Source organism: Panthera leo, chromosome A3 (assembly GCF_018350215.1).
Source record: "Panthera leo isolate Ple1 chromosome A3, P.leo_Ple1_pat1.1, whole genome shotgun sequence".
In the NCBI taxonomy this organism is placed as follows: Eukaryota; Metazoa; Chordata; class Mammalia; order Carnivora; family Felidae; genus Panthera; species Panthera leo.
In genome coordinates, this window is record NC_056681.1 from 44795250 (window position 1) to 44816604 (window position 21355).

The 21355-nt window shown below is 41.0% G+C and overlaps 2 protein-coding genes across 10 annotated transcripts in view; one reads left to right on the forward strand and one right to left on the reverse strand.

Annotated features, from left to right (window-relative positions):
- Positions 1-1580: 1580 nt before the first annotated feature.
- Positions 1581-17668, reverse strand: CRNKL1 (crooked neck pre-mRNA splicing factor 1). Its single transcript, XM_042931746.1, has 14 exons — positions 17498-17668; positions 15541-15693; positions 14414-14505; positions 13433-13591; positions 12798-12964; positions 10865-11043; positions 9547-9717; positions 7568-7759; positions 6788-6847; positions 6035-6115; positions 5024-5263; positions 3751-3852; positions 3063-3311; positions 1581-2115 (listed from the first exon to the last, which is right to left on the reverse strand). The coding sequence occupies exons 1-14, from the start codon at positions 17546-17548 to the stop codon at positions 1948-1950; spliced, it is 2064 nt and encodes a 687-aa protein (XP_042787680.1). The 5' UTR covers positions 17549-17668; the 3' UTR covers positions 1581-1947.
- A 12-nt stretch (positions 17669-17680) lies between these two features.
- Positions 17681-21355, forward strand: part of CFAP61 (cilia and flagella associated protein 61) — a 280149-nt gene continuing 276474 nt past the window's right edge. For 5 of the 9 annotated variants that reach the window (XR_006200588.1, XM_042931744.1, XM_042931742.1 and 2 more), the window contains exon 1: positions 17682-17770. The gene's annotated coding sequence lies outside the window, so the exon portion shown is untranslated. Of the gene's footprint in view, positions 17771-21355 lie in introns of all 9 variants that reach the window. The other 4 variants (XR_006200589.1, XM_042931740.1, XM_042931738.1 and 1 more) reach the window with 3 other exon arrangements.

The following is a 21355-nucleotide window of genomic DNA, read 5'->3' on the forward strand; positions in this document are numbered from 1 at the left end:
CAGTTTTTCCCTCTGAAAGGACTTACTCTGGTGGAGTTGAGAGTAAGAGAAATGAATCTTTTATGTTTCTCCCATGAGAAGGTAACTTTTTCCTTCATGCATGACACTAATCAGAAAGTGGTATTATGAGCTGACGTTGGAAACATGACCAATTTTTGTTCTTACGTAGCATAAGAACAGGAAGCATAAGAACAGCGTATGTTCTAACAGCTTATGTAAGCATAAGAACAGCATGCAGCATAAACAGGAAAGAATTGTAGGAAGACTCTAGTCACTTATATTAGCATCTTGACCTGCTTTCATCTTACCCCTTGACTCTGCACTTAGCCAAAGGGTATTAAAATCACAAATGTTCCTCCTCACCAAGTAGACCTCAGGACTCCATAGTCAGAATCCATCTGATACCCAGCAGCTGGGGGGACACTGGTGCAGTGACTGAAGCAGTGAGGCTGAACACACGTTTGTCTTTTACCCTGACAGTCCTACATTCTCCCTTCAAACACTAGCTTATTTTCAAGATAAAATTTAGTAATACACAGACTAGCTTTTTTATTCCTTTGGGTGAAATTTTTGCAAATTTAATAGGTTTACCCAATTAAACAAGTAAATAAATTTGCCAATTGCCTTTACCGGTGACAAAATATTCTTGAAGATAACAATTCTAGTCAAATAGCTCAGGCACTGAACAAAACAAAAAGCAGGCTTGAGAAATCAGGCCAGATTAAAGAAAATAAGATCAGTTAATTAAGGCACATATTATTTGCTTGAGGATATGAGCAATGTGTCCGCAAATATGTTACCATCTCTGTTTTTTTTAGAATTATAGTTGGTTATCTACCTTGTTTCTCACATGTTCTAAACCAAGAGTAAATCACATGCATCAGGTTTTACAGTAGCTACTTTCTATAATAGCATACTAGAAATTGTGGTATTCTAGGCAGACGTGATTGCCTTGTCCAGTAAGGTTGGGGAACATGCCAGCATTGCTACTGGGGATTCAAAAGGTATAGTAGTATTTACAAGGCTCTGGGAAGCTGAACTACAAAAAGATTTGATTAATAAGACCTAACCCTTAATCTAGGATTTCCCAAACTTATTGGAGCAGGGGACACTTTTTCACAGCACGTTTTACTGTTCCTTAAGCCAATACAGAGCTCAACCAGTTTGGGAAAACAGATTACAGTTTAACTGAAATCTGACTAAAACGTTCTTGGTAAAGAGCCCTTGTTCAGAAATACACGAACTATAAATTATTTCCCAACTAGTGTTTTCAAAAGTAGGTAGCAAAAATGGCCACTGTTAAGAAGCTAAGGGTGTTTAGATGTTAAATTCAAGCACATTCAATTCTACAAGGACAGAAGGAAGGGATTTAGGAAAGTGGCTTGGAATGAACACTTAACACTCACTATGTACCAGGTATATTCCTTTTCTAATTTAATCTTCAAAATGAGTAGCAGAAGCTCATTTTATGAGTAAAGAAACTAAAAATAAAGGTTCAGTTATTTATCACTAAGTGGCAGAGCTGGGAATGGAACTCAAGTCTGTAACTCTGAAGACAGGAAAAAGTTACAGGTTTCAGATGAGTGCATGAAATATATTTATGAAGACAAGCATGAAAAAACCATACAAGTTACTGTAGAACATAACTTAAAAACTAGAAAAAGACTTTCAAAAGTCTGCAGGTCCATCTAAAATAGATGCTAAGCATTACCTCAATTAGATTTCCTAATGCATGATGTAGACAAATGTTTGGACTGATAAATCCAGCAGTTACAAAAATTACTTGCAACCCCTAAGCCAAGAGCATTTTAAAAATTATTCAAAAAGTAGCTATCAAAGATTCCAATCAATTCATTACTGGTGAAATATACAAAAACTTACAGGAGTCACAACAGTTCCAAACAATTTATAAAAATAGTAACACACTTCTCAATATGAACAAGAACATCAGGATTCACTCTCATCAATGTCCTTATCTGGGTCTTGCTCAGCAGCCTCCTTTTCCTGTTGCTGTTTCTTCCAAAGTTTGGCCATGGCCAGGAGCTTGAGGTTGGGTTGGTTGGCAGCATCTTCGGGAAAGATGTAATCATAGTACTCTTCCCAGCCTGCGTCAGACTACAGACAAAAAGTAAAACAATGAAAAGATAAGCCAACACATGGCTGAAATACTCAACTGCAGTTACTTTAAAGTGGAGAATTTTCACTGCCAAACCCAGAGTTCAAATTCATCTCATGTTCATCTTATGAAACAACATCAAAGCCCATCACAGCAAGAACAAGGGCTGGGCCTGCAAGATCGGGAGTGAACGAGTAGCTGTGGGGTTGGTATTGCCGCAAGGGAAGCTCGTGGAGAGCTAAAAACCAGTGGAAGAAGAGCCTAAAAATCAAAGCACAGCTCCTCTGTAGTCAATCAAGAAGATACTCTGTGTCTCCTCCTCCATCTTTCAGTCTTCTAAGATTTTAAATTTTTAAAGACTTACTTCATGTTTACCTGGTAGTGAGAGCTATAAATCTGTGCACTATTCCGACTCCCTGTCCTTACTGCCCATCTCCAGTCAGTCACTGATTTGGCTTCCTAAAGGTCACTGTAGTTCCAGCCTGTACCATCACTTGCTTACAACAGCCTCCCGACAGATTTCCTCTAATCTAAGCTCCTCGAGTATGCCTGCGGGAGATGCCAACTACTGGGGCATGTCATTTTGTGCAAAAGCGTCTGCGTACAGCTTACAAAGCCTCTGGATTGGGTCCGACTTAGAAGTTGAATTTCATTTCCCTCCACTCTGACCTCCTGCTTAATGTTCCAGAAATACCACACTACATGCAGTTCCTGGAATCAACCACCTCCAAGAGGCCTTTGCCAACTGTCTCCTATTCTCTAGCCTTGGGTGGACCATACACCCTGCTCTCTGCTTCCATGGTAGCCAGACTGCAACTGTCTTCTACTCCAGGCTGTCTCTTCCCATGCTCACATTGTAAATGGTACATAAAAGTACAAATTCAAAGTCAGATGCATTTTCGCTCATCTGACATGAGATGACCAGCTCCGAGGGCTCAGTTCTTACCCCATCATCAGCCTGGACCTTTCTTCTTTTCTTGACTTTCTCTGGCATGAGTTTGTCTACTCTCTCCTTATCTGATACTGTTCCAAATTCATCTTCAAAGCTTCGCCATGATTCTAGCAACATAAGTCTCTCTTCCTTTTCTTCGCAGTTTCTCATGGTTTTGTTAGCCTCTTCATAAATTTGTCTGCATTTAGCCAAACTTCCTTCTTTCCCTGAAGACAGCTCAAACTGGGCAAAGCTGATCCATACCTTATGAAAAATTATTATAGAACCAAATTAATAACCATGTCACCCAGAAAACATTCATGTAGTAACAATAACATGAATCTCTAGTTAATGATATCTGAACATACTAATAGTATTCCAAAGAACACACTGATTATATGTTTCAATAATGCTGAAGCAGTCTGCTATATCCAAGTAAGTTTGAAAGAGTCTTAAAATCCTGAAAAGAGCTGAACTTTTTATTAAATCCTGTGATACTGAAGTTATTCCCATGCAGTATAAATACTGACTTGGTATAAGCTTTATATTGCAAAGTCCTCTGAGACTCACGGGCACCTTCTAAAAGCAAAGAAATCATTAAAAACAAAACCAAAACAGAACACTTAAAACACAGAAATAAAATATCTCCTTCAGGACTGCTGATTTAAGCAAAATCAAAGATCATTGACAGAGTGCAGGATACCTTGACATGCTGTGTTCGCTGAAGCAATCGTCGGTAAAGATTTCGTGTTCTCTCAGTTTCTTCCTGCTCAATTTCAAAGTCAATATATGATTTCCAAAGCACCTAATAAAGAGAACTTAGTCAGTCTTGACATTTAAAGAGCAACATGTCCCTAGCCAAAACTGAGCTTAACTGCCACTCCAACCTAGGACATCCAGAAACCCAGGATTTCTATGAACAATTAAAGACTAGGCAGCATGTGGACACAATAAAAATACTGGCATTTACAAGCTGGCCAAAATTTGGCTACAATTCTACATTATGAGATAAAAGGCTTTGGATTCATTTGTGGATTCTCTTTCAGAGTTTTTCAAATGCTGGACTTACCACAAGAAGCTCAGAGACTTGCCAAGTCTCCCAGACATTGCCAAGATCCTGTCACATACAACTGACGTTGCCAGGGACATGCCTAGGCCAGGATATACTGTTCTTACCTCCACTGTAAATTCCTTCATATATCTGAATTCACTTCAACAACTATTCAGTAAGCAGCAGCCCACCTGCTAGGTACGGCCTGTCAGGGAACAAGGATGTAGTCACATGTGGCCTGGATGCCTGGGAGCTGAGGCCAACCGATGGAACCAATAACACATAAGGCCCTGACCTAGTGCGGCTGGTGGAGCCCAAGCCATAAAATGCAGAGTCACATTAGGGCAAGACTAATAAAAGGGCTGGGTGATTTCAGTGGCTCCTGGGAGATTCACAGGATGCTAGCTGTGGTTTGGCGCCACCTCGTGACTCAAGTTTAAATACGGAAGGGATGATTTCAGGTCCTGGGGCAGGCCAGGACAGTGGCAGTAGTAATTCCAGGAATATCCTGCTTTACATACAGCTTCTTTTGCTGGCCCGATCTGGGCAAAACTGTGCTAGGAGAATCTGGGGATGTGCAGTCTCAACTTCCAGTTCTCCAGACGGGGCTGCCTGCTGCCTGTTTCCATCCCTTTAGTTAGCTTTCTGTTTGAGGAAAGGAGGCAGAGAGCCAGTCACAAACCCTATTATATCCCAACTCATCCTGGTGTCACAATGGGGTTCTGGGCCCTGGTATCCTACTTGAGGATCCCCTCACCCCCATCCTTCTTCTGCTATCTCCCACACAGAAAGAACTAATCTGAGCAGACAAGACTACAAGTAAATTTACCTTTATAATGTGAAATGCACACACATTTAGATGGTTATCTAAAGCAATGCTGGAGAAGTATCTAAAACAAGATTATATTCAACTCGAGATCCTCACCTCCGGCATGTCTAAGCGTGGCTGACTGATGGCTAACTCATAGATTGCCCGGGCTCTCTCAATATCACCAAGGATTGTCTCTAACTCTGCAAACTTAATCCAAGAGGTACAATTTTCAGGTCCAAATTCCAAGAACTTCTCATAAAGCTTCCGGCATCTGTCAAATTCTCGAAGCTGCAGCTCCAATTCTATGTAACCTTTAAATAACTTGTTCTTTGGGCATTTGCCTATGGAAGTTCCCTGGAAAACAAAATGACCAAATCACTGGGATATGTGGGTTCAATCTGTGCACAGACATCACCAACCTATCCCAACAACTGTTTTCTGTTGCGGAAGAACATGACAAGCCACTCTTTCCCTCTGTGGTATCACAATGTCCACACTGGTTCTTGACAGAAGGCCAATGGAAACCCTCTACTTCCCCCACCAGTCAAGAGGGCCTATGCCCATTGGGGCCTGTTCAGCAAGAGAGTGTTTCAGAACTGTCTACATAAGTACTCTGGATTTTACTTAGTATCTCAGGAGCATGTAGGGAATATGGACGTCAAATGGATAAAACGTCCCATAAATGAAGTGGTAATCATAGAATGAAATCTGCCTTGCTGCCCACAGCCAGGGCAAGAGTGGCTAGTAGAAGGATAACTGCATTTATACACAGTATTTAATCCTATCAAGACACTTCAGAATAACTGTTAAGAGGAAGGTGCATGTAACACCCCTGAATTTTGCACATCAGTCTATTAAAGAGCTGATTTAAGACCTAATGTGAACTAAGATCAGATCTTTCCAGTCTGAGTAAAAAACTGGGAGCTACAGATAAAGCTTCCAATATTAATTTACATTTTCACCCAATCCTTCTTCAAAGGCCATGCATTTTCTGACATGTCTCAGGCTATAAAGGCAGAACAATTCTGTGGCATTCTTAGTAGGAACTGTCCAACTTGTAGGCACTGAAATTTAATTTTCTTCTCATAGAAGTCAATGATGCATCTCGATCCTTTCTTTACTCACCAAAGCTCTTCTGGCAAATGGTAAATTTTTCTGTCTTATTTCAAATTGTGCGTATAGTAACCACATCTTGGCAAATGTGAACTAGAAAACAAAAGCACAAAACACCTAAGAGAGTCATTTCAATGACACTGAAGTATGTTAAAAATTTAATAAAAGGCCACATGCGATTAGATTTCCCTACATATTCAGAGCGAAGACAGACGTGTTTTCTTGTTTTTAAGCAAATAGGATGTTTATTTCATAAAAGTTACAAACAGGAATCCAGGTACTTTATTGCACTGCATGGTCCTGCAGCCCCTGCTGTTTTGTGCGTATGCTGGTGAGCAGAGAGAACACACCACCTCTATTCTAGAAGGTAACTCGGCCAACATCTCTACTTGTTTCTCATGCTGGGAAGTAGGGCAGAGATAACGTCTCAACCATTTCCAAAACATGCACGAGGTGTTCACCCAGGCATGCATGTGTCCACTCGGATGCCAACAAACACCTGTTTGTTGTTTCCTGCACGTGCTGTGTGCTCTCTGGATGTGCATCTTCCTCCATCCTCCTATGAATTTCTACATTATCTGTATTATTCATCACTTAACACAGGCTGTCCTCTCAACTAGACTGTAAGGTGTTTTCTGAGGCAAGGAGCATACCCGGTTCTCACTTGAGCCTAGCACAGCAAACTATTCAAACAGTAAGTATTACTCGCGAGAAACAGAAGTAGGATTTCGACAGTTTGGAATAGAACACTTAAAGCAAACATACCTTTTTATGAGGGATTAATTCCAAAGAAGCTTGATATACCTGTCTCGTCCTCTCGGGATCCTGTATTAGGATAAGAAATTTTCACAAAATATTGAAGTCTGTTACTAATACTTTCTACTGATATTAGTAAAAATGTATACCCCCAACACTGAATATGTTTTTGCAAATTGCTATTTTCAAACTCTGATTTAATCATTTATGATCAAAAGCGAACTACCTTTAGCCATCAAACTTTGGTTAAAGAATCACCAACAATATAGCCATCAAACTCTGAGGCTTCTCTGTAGAAAGGCTTTTCGCCTGAGAGCACAAAGAAACAAAGATGTTTTATAGTCTCACAGTAGAAAGCTAGTCTTTCCCAATTAACTTACACAACTGATTTCTGAAAATCCCACTTGATCTTTACTAAAAACAAAGATGTGCAATCTAGCTGTGATCCCTACTGATGAGACAATACAGGGTATGATATGAAATTAAGCTAAGGACTGGTTCATTGTTCCCTTTCAAGTCCAAGTACTAATCTTCTTGTGCCTCAGGTTTAAAACACAAAATATGACGGAACAACAACAACAAAACCCTTACCTGTGCCCACAACAGGTATACAGAGTTTAAAAGGTTACAGGGAGAATACGTAACTGTATGGCTGAGAACCTAAAACTAAATTCCTGTTTCTGGGACTGTACGTATCAGTTACCACCCACGGTGGCTGAGCTGTGGCCAAGCTGTACGCGCAGGGCTGAGACAGCCATCAACAGCTGATGTGGGATTCCGTTTTTTTACCTTTGCCTCCAATTCCTCATAGAGCGCATAGTTGACCCACAGATAGATGTAGCGCTTCCAGTGCCGCTTCTCTTGAATGGGTGGCACATTGGCAATGGCTCTTTCATACACTTCTCGAACAGTTTCTGCTTCGGCATCACTTTCCACCAAGCGCAAGTAGTCAAACCACGCATCATAATTGTGTGGATTAGCCTAGAAAGATGCCAAGTTTAATGAATAAAAATCAAACCAAGAGCTACACTTGCTGGACTCCATGAGGGTAAAAGACACTAGATTGCCTTCTTATATTTTAGCAACTGTTTTTCTAGATTCCTCATCCTATCTCATTAAAACAAACAAACAAAAATGACTGAGATTTTATAAATAGAAAAGAAAAAGGAATATAGAGGAGAGATTAGCCAGGTGTCTCAGAGCAAGGTTGCTTTCATATACAAACACCAGCCCCAAGATAAGTACTCAATAATTAGATGCCTATTATAAATGTTTTTGTTCACACATGTGACTGCATATCATTATGTCTAGATTTAAAATTACAGGGGAATTAAAGTTTATTTATTTATTTTGAGAGAGAGTGAGCATGAGTGAGGGAGGGGCAGAGAGAGGAGAGACAGAATCCCAAGCAGGCTCTGAGCTCTCAGTGAGGAGCCCGAGGAGGGCTCGATCCCATGAATTGTGAGATCATGACCTGAGCTGAAACCTGGAGTTAGACGCTTAACTGACTGAGCCACCCAGGTGTCCCAAAATTACAGTGGAATTATAACCATGGTCACAATTGTGACACCTGCTCTTTTCAGTTAATAGTCATTTATCTTGAACATATCTTGCTGACCTCATTTAACACCAGATTCAGCCTTTTGTTTGGCCATATCCTAATTAATTTGACTAAGCAAAATATTTTAGATATACAGCAGACCGGTAAAGGAAAATGCTACGATCTTGAATTCAAATCAAAACAGTACATTACATGTGAAGAGATGAGAATGGAACTTTATCTATCTACATTTTTTGTTCAAGCAGTTAAGCTAAAAGGGAGTGTACAAAAACTCAAATCTCTGAGTTTGGCTAAATCTCTGAGTCTTCCTTCTTCAGAAAGGAGTTCAAATGGATTCCCAATTTTAATGTTTATTTAATTTGAGTGAGAGAGAGAAAGAGAAAGAGGGAGAGAGAGAGGGAGGGAAGGAGAGAGAGAGGGAGGGAAGGAGAGAGAGAGGGAGGGAAGGAGAGAGGGAGGGAAGGAGAGAGGGAGGGAAGGAGAGAGAGAGGGAGGGAAGGAGAGAGAGAGGGAGGGAGGGAGAGAGAGAAGGAGGGAGGGAGAGAGAGAGGGAAGGAGGGAAGGAGGGAGGGAAGGAGGGAAGGAGGGAAGGAGGGAGGGAGGGAGAGAGAGAGAGGGAGGGAGGGAGAGAGAGAGAGGGAGGGAGGGAGGGAGGGAGGGAGAGAGAGAGGGAGGGAGGGAGAGAGAGAGGGAGGGAGGGAGGGAGAGAGGGAGGGAGGGAGGGAGAGAGGGAGGGAGGGAGGGAGAGAGGGAGGGAAGGAGAGAGGGAGGGAGAAAGGGAGTCAGAGTGTGAGTAGGTGAGGGACAGAGAGGAGGAGACACAGAATCCAAAGTAGGCTCCAGGCTCCAAGCTGTCAGCACAGAGCCTGGCACAGGGCTCGAACAAACCCACGAACTATGAGATCATGACCTGAGCTGAAGTCAGATGCTTAACCAACTGAGCCACCCAGACTCCCCAAATGGATTCTCAATTTCTGCTCAGGTTCTATAGTGCACAACCAGCAATCAACATGTGAGTGGCAGAGCAAACCTGAGTTGTGCTTGCTAGCCTTTTCCATCAGTCCTGCTTATTCCTACTGAAAGAGCTGCCAATTACTGGGGACACATCACCAAGGGCATGATTCCTGGAAGCTCTCCCTTGCTAGCCCTCGCTTTACTGTAGCTGCTATAGTTACCCACATAGTTCAGCGTCCACGCCAGCACTCACCTTCACCTCTTCCTCATACTGGAATCTTCGTTTGCTCACAATGATGTCTTCAATACCCCGCCTATCACCAAATTTCTTCTCGAAGATGGTATAATTTTTAAAGAGTTCTTGGGCCTCCTGCTTTGAAATCCTATCCAGGGCATACTTGTAGATGACCCGTACCCTTTCAAACTAAAAGCAGACAGGATGATTATTTCTACAACACAGTATCCTCACTTTACTCACAACATGGAAAGTAATTATGACAGAATACATTACTTGGTGGATTCTGAGGTCTCCAAGTGTCCAAAATAAAGACTTTTCTTCTCCCTCTTGTTGAGAGTATTCATTTCAGTCAGGACAGACTGGCACCCTCCTTTGAGCTCCGTATTTAATACTGTCTACCTAAGGTTGTCGGTCGGATGTCAGCGTGCATCTCAGAATAAACAGGTCCAAAACTGACCTCCTGTTTCTCAAACCAAACCTGGATACCTCTGTCTTCCCAGTCCTGGTAAGCAACACCTACGGTCATGCACTTGCTCAAGCCCCAAACCTCCTGGGTCCTCCTTGATTCTTCTCCTTTCCTCATTCCCCACATTCACTACTTCAACGAGCCCTGCCACATCTGCCTCTGCAACAGAGCCCTTCGCTTCCTCCCTACACCCAAGCCATCTGCATTTCTTCCCTGGACCACTTCAAATGCCTCCTCACTTCCCCTTCTGCCACCTTCTTCCCAATATGATCTCCACAAATAAGCTAGAGACTTTCCTTCGAATATAAATCCTGTCCTACCACTCTTCTGCTTAACACCCTTCACACTTCCCACTGGCCCTGGGACAGGATCTGAAGTCCTTATCACGATAAGTGTTAAGACCCTGCATTTGGACCTCAGTGCATCTCACTCGATTGTAGTATTTAAGTTACTTTAAAGGATTATTTCCATATATAAGAATAGAACTGACTTATTTGTGGGGCAATCTTTGTTTTCATTTCAACTTCTGTTCTCTAAGCGCTCTGGGCTTTTGTTTTCCAGGTTTATTACCTGTAGAGCCCTTTAGTGTGGAGACCAAATGACGAATTCTCAGTTTACACATAATATTCTTATCATAGATACAAAAGCTTAATTTTCAAGCAAAGCACAACACAATTAGGACAGTTTAATACGATTTATAATCGCTTGGCTCCCAATCTGCAGCTAAGCCACAAACATATATTGTTTTCTTTTAGAGATTTGAAAACATTTTTTCCAAGGGTAAGATGGATGTGAACTCAGCGTGCACAATAAGTCATCTTTCCTAGGCTGTTATGCAATGTAATTGAGTTCTTCAAGTGTACTTACTTCTTTCTGATTTTCTTCAAATTTGGCAAAGGCAACATAAAGGTGTTCATCCATATGTTCATCTCCAAAGAATTCAACGGCTCTCTCGTACACTTTCCGTGCATGGGCAAAATAACCATGTTTTTCTTCAAAGCGGGCATACTTGATCCAATTCTTAACATCAGGGTGCACGAGAACAAGTTCAGGGGACTTAAGGAAATACCACGCAAGACAATGAGGCTTAAAAAAAAAAAAAACCACCAAACCCAAACCCCCAACAATGCTAACTACAATGATAGGGTTGATAAAACATGGGCAAAGGCAAAGAAAACACTAATCTGTAACCTCTAGGAGTGGGCCATGTCTTGTTCACCCGACTTCCTCTAGTGCTGATTCAGTACTTCAGTAATGGGTACAAGTGAGTGTGGAGAAGTGAAAAACCTGAAGCCTGTTTATCAATGCCATCCTGAATAAGTCATTAAATTGTCCAAGACTTAAGCATTATCATCTGTAAATAGAGAAAAAGACCACCAACCAACCTCACTAGATGACTGTTGGCCTTAAAGGAGGAAATGGGTATAAAGCTCTTAGCAGATTTGGACCAAAAGAATGTGCTCAATGAATGGCACCTACTGTATTATATACTCAGTAATGTTAATGTTTGAATTAATGATTAAGAAAAAAAAAGCACAAAAACAAAACTGCTAACTAGAGTCAGAAGAGAAAGGTTTTGCTTTATTTTTTAACTGAAATGTAGTTGACATTAAAAAAGTTTTGAATTACCATTTTATTTAATAGGATGTATCTATTTTTCTTCTACCTTGCTTGAGGAAATCGTGACTTCCAAAGTAGTAACACCTTCAAATGTGACAATGATGTTAAGAGCAAAGGCTCAGAAGCTGCGGCTGGGCTCTGAGCCCACCTCTACCACCACCTGCGAGACCCTGACCTCGCTGCTTAGCCACTTCTGCCTGGATTTCCCATCCTGCACACTCAAGTAGATCCTGTGCTCAGGGCTGTCCTGAGGACTGAATGGTGATATTTGTAAAGTGCTTCCAGCAAGGCCTGGCACATAACAAGTGTCATAAAAGCTTCCGTTAAACTGATGATATTAAAATGTGCAGAGGTAATGGAGACCTTAAAATTACATATTAAAGTTGATTTTTGTTTATCCTGGTATTTATGTTCATCGAAGTCACACTTACCACTTAATTTGCAAATACCAAATCACTGTTCCTAAGCAAAATATGTACACGGGCGCACATGCATGCACGTACCCACACACAAACCAGGCACATGCACACACGCTACCCACCACCCTATACAGATTATAATCTTAACCTGAAACACAGCTAATCTTGGCAGATTCTATTTCATTTTCATTCTTGTTTCAGAGAAAACAAGGTTCAGAAGTGTTAACTGACTCATCTGAGGCTGCCCCACTAACACATGCCAGAGAAGGGACTCGAACCCATCCCGCTGGCCCCAGAGCAGAGCTTCTTGCAATACACTCTGTTTCCCTCTGGTCTCCATCCTTTGGCGGGGCCTCCGGTAGTGCTGCTAATGACCAACACCCTAGAAAAACCTAGGAAAAAAACCCTGGAGAAACAGCACTGGCTACAGGAGCCAGAGCCTTGGTGTGTCACTTTCCACAAGGAACCACAGCATTAACGCCAAAATACAAACAAACCCAAAGTTTCACTGGAAAAAAGCTCAATTACCCAGACTACGAACTTTTATTCTGACTGTCCTGTGTCTCTAGAAAATATATATGTAGCTTACGAAGCTGGCTGAACTTGCATCTTTCATTCCCGGCCCACGTTAATGACCGTCCATGCGCCCACACCATGACCACATTAACGACTGTCCCTATGTCCAGACCGTGACTGCACCTCCATGGGACGAGTGGCACCCAGGACAGTAACGGCGCCACTCGGACTGGCTGGAAGGATATATCGCTCGTAAATGGTGCGGGCCCGATCCACCTCTTTGTATCGTAGCTCAAAGTTGATGTAGGAGTGCCAGGCTTGCTCCTCAGGCTGCCACTCCATCCAGCGCTCAAACACCTGCCGGGCGCCAGCAATGTTCCCCAACATCTCTTCCATGTACGTGTACTTGTACCTTCAATAAAACCATCCCAAAATATGGGTCATCGTCAAAATGACTTAGGGAAAGAAAATAATCTCCAGCATTTGTAGTTTTAACTCTGTTAAATGTGAAGAAGACTTAGGCCTTTATGTTCCCCAACAGCTAAACCAAACATGTTTTCTTATCAAAATACAGATCTGCAAGGATGAACCATAGGAAAAAAAGGTAATTTTTTCTTAAAAAATTGCTTAGGTCAACAAGATATTTCTTACATATAAAAGATTACAACCCAAATTTTAGTTTTGATTACACAAGCTTTATACATTGTGATTATGACTACATACTACATACTACAAACATGAAAAAGCACTTACAGCATGTTTAAAGAAAAAGGACGTAAACTAAATATATACGATTACAACTACAGAAATAAAATAAATGCACAGAAAGGCAGAACTTTTCTAGCTTACAAAAAGCTGCTTCAGTAGATGAGAAACCTACCAGAACTGGTTGACTCGAGGCAGAGTTGTTATGGCCCGGTCCCAGATATTTCGGGCATGGTTGACCTGGCGATTCTTCATTTCCATTTCTGCGTATTTCAGCCAGAGTGTAATATTTCGGTAGTCTACATCTAAAGCACGTTCGTATATGGATCGAGCCCTTAAGAAGCCAGATTTGGAGAATGTCAAAGTAGCACACACAACATATGTGGCAACTATTTCAAACCACTTGTGGTGCCCTGCTATTTTATCAGGTGTCCACCATGAGCCAGGTTTTGGGCATATAAAAGTGAAAAGACAGGTTTTCAGGAAGCTACAGACTCTTAGAGAAAGACAGACATGAATGTAATTACAATACAATATAGTAAATGTTATAATCAAGCTTTACATCAGGAAGCAAAAGAGAATAAAAATATCTAGTACAAAAGGCTAAATAATAGGTTAACGCCAGAGTTGAGAAGTTGAGGAAAGCTCCAGAAGCCAAGGTAGGCGAGGAGGGGTGCTCGTTCCAGGCAGAGAGAAGAGCCTAGTGTAGGGCAAAGAGACACTGTGTCCTCAGGAGTGGCGAGTACACAGGCACGGCAGGGGCAGTGGGTGTGCCATGCCGGGAGAGTGCAGAAAGGCTGGGCAATAGGAAGAGCCAGGTGGTGACTTGTATTTTGTTGCCCAGCAGTTTTTGGAGGAACGATTTTTATTTAAAAGAATCCGAATACAGAGAAAGCAGAAGAAACTGCATTTCTCTGACTGTAGAGTGTGTGCTGGTGGTGACACCCACCTACAGCATCTCCTCTGTGGTCCCCCCAGGACTCTCCTACCATAGTGCCTCTGAGGCCCCTCAAAGGACCCCAGGGTTCCACGGAACAATTTACAAAATTACTACCAGAGGTACACTCTTTTTCACTCATGCTTTACCTTTTCCTATTTCTTTTCTGTCTCTTAACTTACATCTTTATATATGAAACTATACACTCAGTAATTTTACCTTTGAATCTCCTTTAGACTCTCTTCCCATTGTGCATATTTTATCCAGTTACTAATCACAGTTCTGTTTTTTCTTATGTTATCTTCAAAAGTCTAGAGGAAGGGATAAAAGGGCAAATTGAAGGGAAAAATAAGTAAAAATGACATCTTCATTTGTCCATTAATTCTGTTCTTTTTTAAAAATGCTTATTTATTTGTTTGAGAGAGAGAAAGAAGGGGGGCAGAGAGAAAATCCCAAGCAGGCTCCATGCTGTCAACACAGAGCCTGACATGGGGCTTGATCCCACAAACTGTGAGATCATGACGTGAGCCGAAATCAAGAGCCCGACGCTTAACCAACTGAGCCACCCAGGCAACTCCATTAATTCTGTTCTAAAAAGATTTATTCATTTTGTTGTTATTTAGGAGAAATTACATCCTGGAATCCTTGGGAAATAAGAAACTCATAATGCAGGTTATAATCTTAAGTGTTTCTTTAAAGTCTTACATGCAAACAAAGAGAAAAACTTTAGATGTACAGAATTATTAGCAAAGTTGTTGATATCTTCTCTTATTACTGATAATAACTAACTGATCCTTTAATATACTCTATACTTGTTCCTAGTATAAAAATGTTTTTGACTATTTCACTCCTCTCAGTAACATCTCCAAATTTCATACATCACTCTTTAAACATCACTAATAAGTAAATACAACAGGGTTAGTGGTTTAAAACTACTCTCTAGAGTGAGGATTCTAGGGTAAGGAGGTCAGATCCCCAAGTCTTTTCATGGCTCTTTTCCAGGTCTTAAATCCTACTGCAGAAAGTGGTAGAGTACACAACGCGGCCTTGGTTAAGTCCAGCCCCTTACAGCTGTCACATGTTTCACTTGTTAAACTACCACCTCTTTGGTTAAACTACCAAAAATTATGTCTCTGGTGGATTTAATTTCTTTCTACTTTTAAAGATAATTCATGGTATATTTTATAAAGTTAAGCAAAATGCAATTATCTGGTAACCAGAAGTCACACTACTCATGGGGCTAGAAACGATAAACTATTCTTATGCTATTGCCTCTCTAACCAATGAGGAACTCTGCAAACTCTGACAATGTTATTAACAGACTGGAAGGTATCACCTTGACTGACCTTCCTTTTCCTTAGTTTGTAATCATTTAACTCTTCTTCATCTGTGATCTTCTGTTGAGGTGGAGGCGGAAGAAGTTCAAGTTCTCTTTCTTTAGCTTCTCTTAAGAGTTGTTCGGCAGTTATCTGTACCTCAGCCGGGGCTTTGTTTTTCACCTTTTAAGACAGAAAACGTTTCCATTTTTTAATAGATGCTCATCACACAAGGTTAGGAAAACAGACATTTTTGGGGGTGTGAACTTTTTAAGTATTATTACCAGATGCTCTCTTCGTACAACATGTTTTCATTTCTCTATGAAAGTAAACACAATGTTTTCTTTCTTATGCATGGGATCTATTACAAAGCCACAGGTAAGTCTTAAGAGAAAAGATAGCAAGAATACCAAGTGTCCCCTTTTAGATTAGTATAATAATAAACTTTGAGGCTCCTTAGGTAAAATTCTCACTAGAGGTTTTATCAAGATGTGTGCCACATCTTATCTAGTGTTACAACCTCTATTTAAAAAATTTTTCTATTAATGCCCCAGGTGAACGATAATGTCTCAAGTTGCGTTTGGTTTTTCATGGCATTTCAAATCAAAGATAATATTCAGTAACTTCCCATCATTAGACTGTAAGTTTCTTGAGGTCTTAGAGCTGCCCAACACAACAGCCATGAGCTAATGCAGTGAGTCCAAACAGAGATGGGCTGTGAGGGTAAAATATAAACTGGATTTTGAAGACTTAGCATGAAAAAAAACAAAACTATCGAAATAAATTTTCCATATTGATTACATAATGAAACAGCAATATCTTGGAGATATAGAGTTAAAGATAATACACAGTTAAATTAATGTCACCTGTTTTGGCTGTTTTTTTAATTTTTTAAAAATATTTATTTATTTTTGAGAGAGAGCGAGCGCGCGAGCAAGGGAGGAGCAGAGAGAGGGAGACACAGAATCTGAAGCAGGCTCTGAGCTGAGCTGTTAAGCACAGAGCCCAATGCGGGTCTTGAACTCATAGACCATGAGATCATGACCTGAGCTAAGTCGGATGCTTAATCAACTGAGCCACCCAGGTGCCCCTTAACTGTTTAGTGTAGCTGTAGGAAAAGTTAAATTACAAACGTACCTCACATTATATTTCTATTGGACCACTGGTGACGAATCAAATTTTATGGAATTGAATTATAAGACACATTAATTGTTTAATGCCACATGAGGAATCTCAAAATGATGCTAGCTCATATGTAATCACAGATAATGTGCTATGTGATTTATACGCATTATCTCGGGGAATTGTCTAAATGAGTATGTAAAGGACAAGCTCAAGAGAGCCATCTGGGCTGGAGAAACAGACTAGAGTGAGGGCATCTGCAAAGGCTCAGGACAAAGCCTGTCACGTACTAAGCACTAAGTATCAGCCACCCATGGAAATACCAGATAACATCAAATTTATTGTTTAATTAACTTAATGCCGCTACACAACGCATGCCCTCTGTTTCCTTCAACAATCAGCTGGGCTAACTCCTTGTCAGCCACCAAGTGTCAGCTTAAATATCACTTCCCCAGCAAAGTTTACTCTGCAGACCCCTCACACAACTATTCCATGGCATATTCTACGCTGCAGCAGAGCATTTGGCAAGGCTGCAATTTTACACTAACTCGTGTCTTATTTGAGCACTGCTCGTCGCCCGCGTTAGATCATAGCTTCCCAGCTCCTAGCGCACTAATTTCTGCCAAATGACCCCACTCCTTCCCCAACAAAAACACCTCCCAGAACGAAGGCCACGACGGCTGGGGAATGCTCAGGAGTGACAAAAGTCTGTCCCCAACCACCGGCTGACCCCTCCTCCTTCCCCTCGGCCCGCACGGGGTAGGCCTGCTCCTGGCACCACACCCTCTCCCGCCGCAGGCCCCACGGAGGTTGGAACAGCCCCTCTCCCGGGCCTCCTCCCACAAAGCCCCTCGCGGTCGCCTACCTTGGCCACTTTGGGAATCCTCTGTTTCCCGGCTGCGGTGGAGGCCGCCATGGCTGCAGCAGCAGACCTCAGGCCAACCTGGACCCTCAAAATAGGCCCGAAGCTGGCCGGAACCCCAAAGCGTTCCGACAACAACCGGGATCCCGGAACAGGAAGCGGAACTAGCTGGTATGACCTTTGACTTCCCGCACGCGTCGTGACGCAGTTGTAACTTCGTTTCTGTGGTAACCAGGCTGAGCGTCCTTCTCTGAGCGCCGCATCGCAGAGTTGCAGGTGAGATGGGTAGCGCTGGCCACCCAGCGGGATCGGGATTCAGGGCGTCAGGGACGCACCCCAAATCAGTCTCCGAGACTGGGATGACTGTGCGAGGACGGGTGGGTCTGTCGAACCGTGGCGCCAGGGAAGGGGAATGGGAACAAAGCTCGGGTCCGGACGCTTGGGGGCGGAGGGAGAGAGGCCGGCCAGAAAACTACCATTCCCAGCATGCTAAGGGGGCGAGCTGCTGGGTTCCTAAGTAGCCCGGCGCCGCGTTGCCTTCTAGGCTTTGTAGTCTCTGAGGTCCAGTCCTCTTCCTTTCTGGACAGTTGTGCACAAATAAACTTTAAGGCTTGTAATAAAAAATAACTGAAGGTATTTTAAAACCAGATAATAGAAAAAATTAAAATGAATCATCAGAGTACTGACAAATAAGCCATCCTTGTGGTCAGATAAACAGATGCTTAAATTTTCTGTGAATATGCCATAATTACGTAAATTCTCTTAGCCTCAGTGTCCTTAACCATGAGACTAAAATAATAGTATATATTTTATCAGCATTAAGGAGAAAATCTATGTAAAGTGCTCGGTAAATGATAGGTGGTATAATTCTTGACCTGTCTTCAAAACAGAAAAATTATATGCAAGAAAATGGTTGAGAATTAACAAAAAAAAAAAAAAAAAAAAAAAAAAGACTTTATCTTTTACAGTAGTTTTAGGTTCACAGAAAAGTTAGATGAAGGTACAGAGAATCCTATTTCTCACGCCTGCCATCCCTCCTCCCCCCACTGTCAGTATTCCCCACCAGAGTGGTACATTTGTTACAGCTGATGAACCTGCACTGACACATCATTATCACCAAAGTTCACAGTTAACATTAGGGTTCACCCTTGGTGTTGTAGATTCTATGGGATTTAATGCCCTATATTTACCATCATAGCATGGTAAAGAACAGTTTCACTATCCTAAAAATCCTTTGTGTTCCATCTATTTATCTCTCCCTCCCCCTTTGCCTCCTGCAACCACTGATTTTTTAAAAATTGTCTTCTTAGTTTTGCCTTTTAGAGAATGTCATATCATTGGAGTTGTGTAGAATGTAGCCTTTCCAGATTGGTTTCTTTCACTTGGTAGTATGCATTTAGGATTACTCCATGTGATTTCATGGCATGAAAAACTCATTGGCTAAGGAATTTTGACAGTTGCAAATCTCCTTTGGTGTTTAGGAAAAATATTTTTAAATATGTGTGTGTGTGTGTGTATGTGTGTGTGTATTTTATGTATCTAGAAAAATCATGTCTACCTCTATAAGAAGTGATTCTGGAAAAAAAAAAACAACTAGGCTGATTTCCCAAACTGAAGTCATTTGTAACCAATATAAAAATATTTTCCATAGCTTTGTACTACCTACATTATTATTTAAATATTTATAAGTAATCTCAGTTTTCAAATTCTAAATAAACTGAATGTGATTTTATATCACTATAATAAAGTCACCTAACAAAATAAACAAATAGCTTTTAGGACAAAAAGATGTTTCCCTTAAGTAATTTCCCTTCAATTTGTAATTATGCATAACTGATTTAACAAAGTTTAATGTTAATCATCTCTAGCCTCCTCTCAGAGACATAAACACCTTAGAATGTTTTATTTCTGATTGCCCTCCTTGCATCCTACAAGTTTTTATTGTCTGGTAATTTAACGCAGTTTTTTTGTTTTAATTTTTTTAATGTTTTATTTATTTATTTATTTATTTATTTATTTAGAGACAGAGGGACAGAGCACGAACGGGGGTGGGGGAGGTGAGGTGGGCAGAGAGAGAGACACAGAATCGGAAGCAGGCTCCAGGCTCTGAGATGTCAGCACAGAGCCGGACGCAGGGCTCTGACTCGTGAACTGCGAGATCATGACCTGAGCAGAAGTTGGATGCTCAACCGACTGAGCCACCCTGGGCGCCCCTGCAGTTTTTGTTTTTTAAGCAAAATTTATCATTTTTACTTTTCTTGTTGCCATCAATGCTTCTTTAGATACACCTGCATGTTTACTTTTCTCTCTCCAGCCTTTTATCTTACGTTTCATTCCTCTCTGATTTTAATTTTATTCTTCCCAGTACATCTTATAGGAGTTCTTTCAATCAGATTCTTTGGTAATTTCTTTCTATCTGTAGTAGATTTTCTTTTTTTAACCTCCATCTTTTAATGATTGTTTAGCTAAGCATAGAATTCTAGGTTAATAGCTGTTTTTACCTTTGCTTGCACGTGCATATGCGCATGTGTGCACACACGTGTGACCAGAGGAGGGGCAGAAAGAGAGAGAGAATCCCAAGCATACTCCACGCTGTCGGCATGGAGCCCAGCTCAGGGCTCCATCTCATGAACCATGATACGATGACCTGAGCTGAAATCAAGAGTCAGACACTTAATGAGCTGAGCCACCCAGGCTCCCCTACCCTTACCTTTACGGTTTTTTTTAATGTTTGTTTTTGAGAGTCTGCAAGTGGGGGAGGGGCAGAGGTAGGGGGACAGAAGATCCAAAGTGGGCTCTGCACTGAAAGTGGAGAGCCCGATACGGCGCTTTAACTCACGAACCATGAGATCATGACCTGAGCTGAACTTGGACACTCAACTGACTGAGCCATCCAGGTGCTCTCCCCTGCTCCCCGGCTTATCTTTACCTTTTTAAAGATACTATTCTGGTGGTTGGGAAGCTCTAGCCCATAAGGCAAATTCAGTCCATCGGCTATTTTGTATGGCCCATAAGCTAAGAATTTTTTAAAAGACATTTTTAAACAATTGAAAAAAACCAGAAGAATATTTTAGGACACACTAAAATTATAGAAAAGTCAAACTGCAGTGTCCATGAGTAGAATTTTATTGGAATACAATCATGCTCATATTGTGTTCATATTGTCTCTGGCTGTTATCATGCTGTAATAGCAGAGCTGCATAGTTGCACAAAGAACATGTGGCTCATGAAGCCTAAAATATATATCATCTGGCCTTTTGCAGAGGGAGTTTGCCAACCCATGTACTACTGGCTCCTATTGTTGCTGATGAGAAATATACTCTTAGTCTAATTATTATTCTTGCATAGGCAGTTTTTCTTTTATCCAGTCATTTTCAGGCTTTCTCTATTTTTAGTGTTTTGTAATTCCACTACTATATATTCAGGATTTATTTTTATTTTCCTGCTCAGACTGAGAATTCAGGTCTTTCATCAATTCTAAAAAAAAAAAAAAAAAAAAAAAATTAGCCAGTATTTTCAAACAATATTTTATTTCTTTATTTTTTGAATTCCTATAAGACATTAATGGAATTCCTCTAAGACACAGATAATCTTTTTCTTCTGTCTTACATGTCTCTTAACTGCTTTCCATATTCTCTATTTCTCTGTGCTTCGTTCTAGATAATTTCTTCATAACTGCCTTCCAGTTCATTAATTTTCTTCAATCTTGTCTAATATGTTTTTAACCCATCCAGTTAGCTTAAAGTTTAATGATCATATTTTCCATTTTTAAAGTTTCTGTTATTTTTCATAATTACCTGTTCTCATGACTTTTCTCTATATGTATTTCTAATAATTATAAAGATACTTACTTCATTGTGT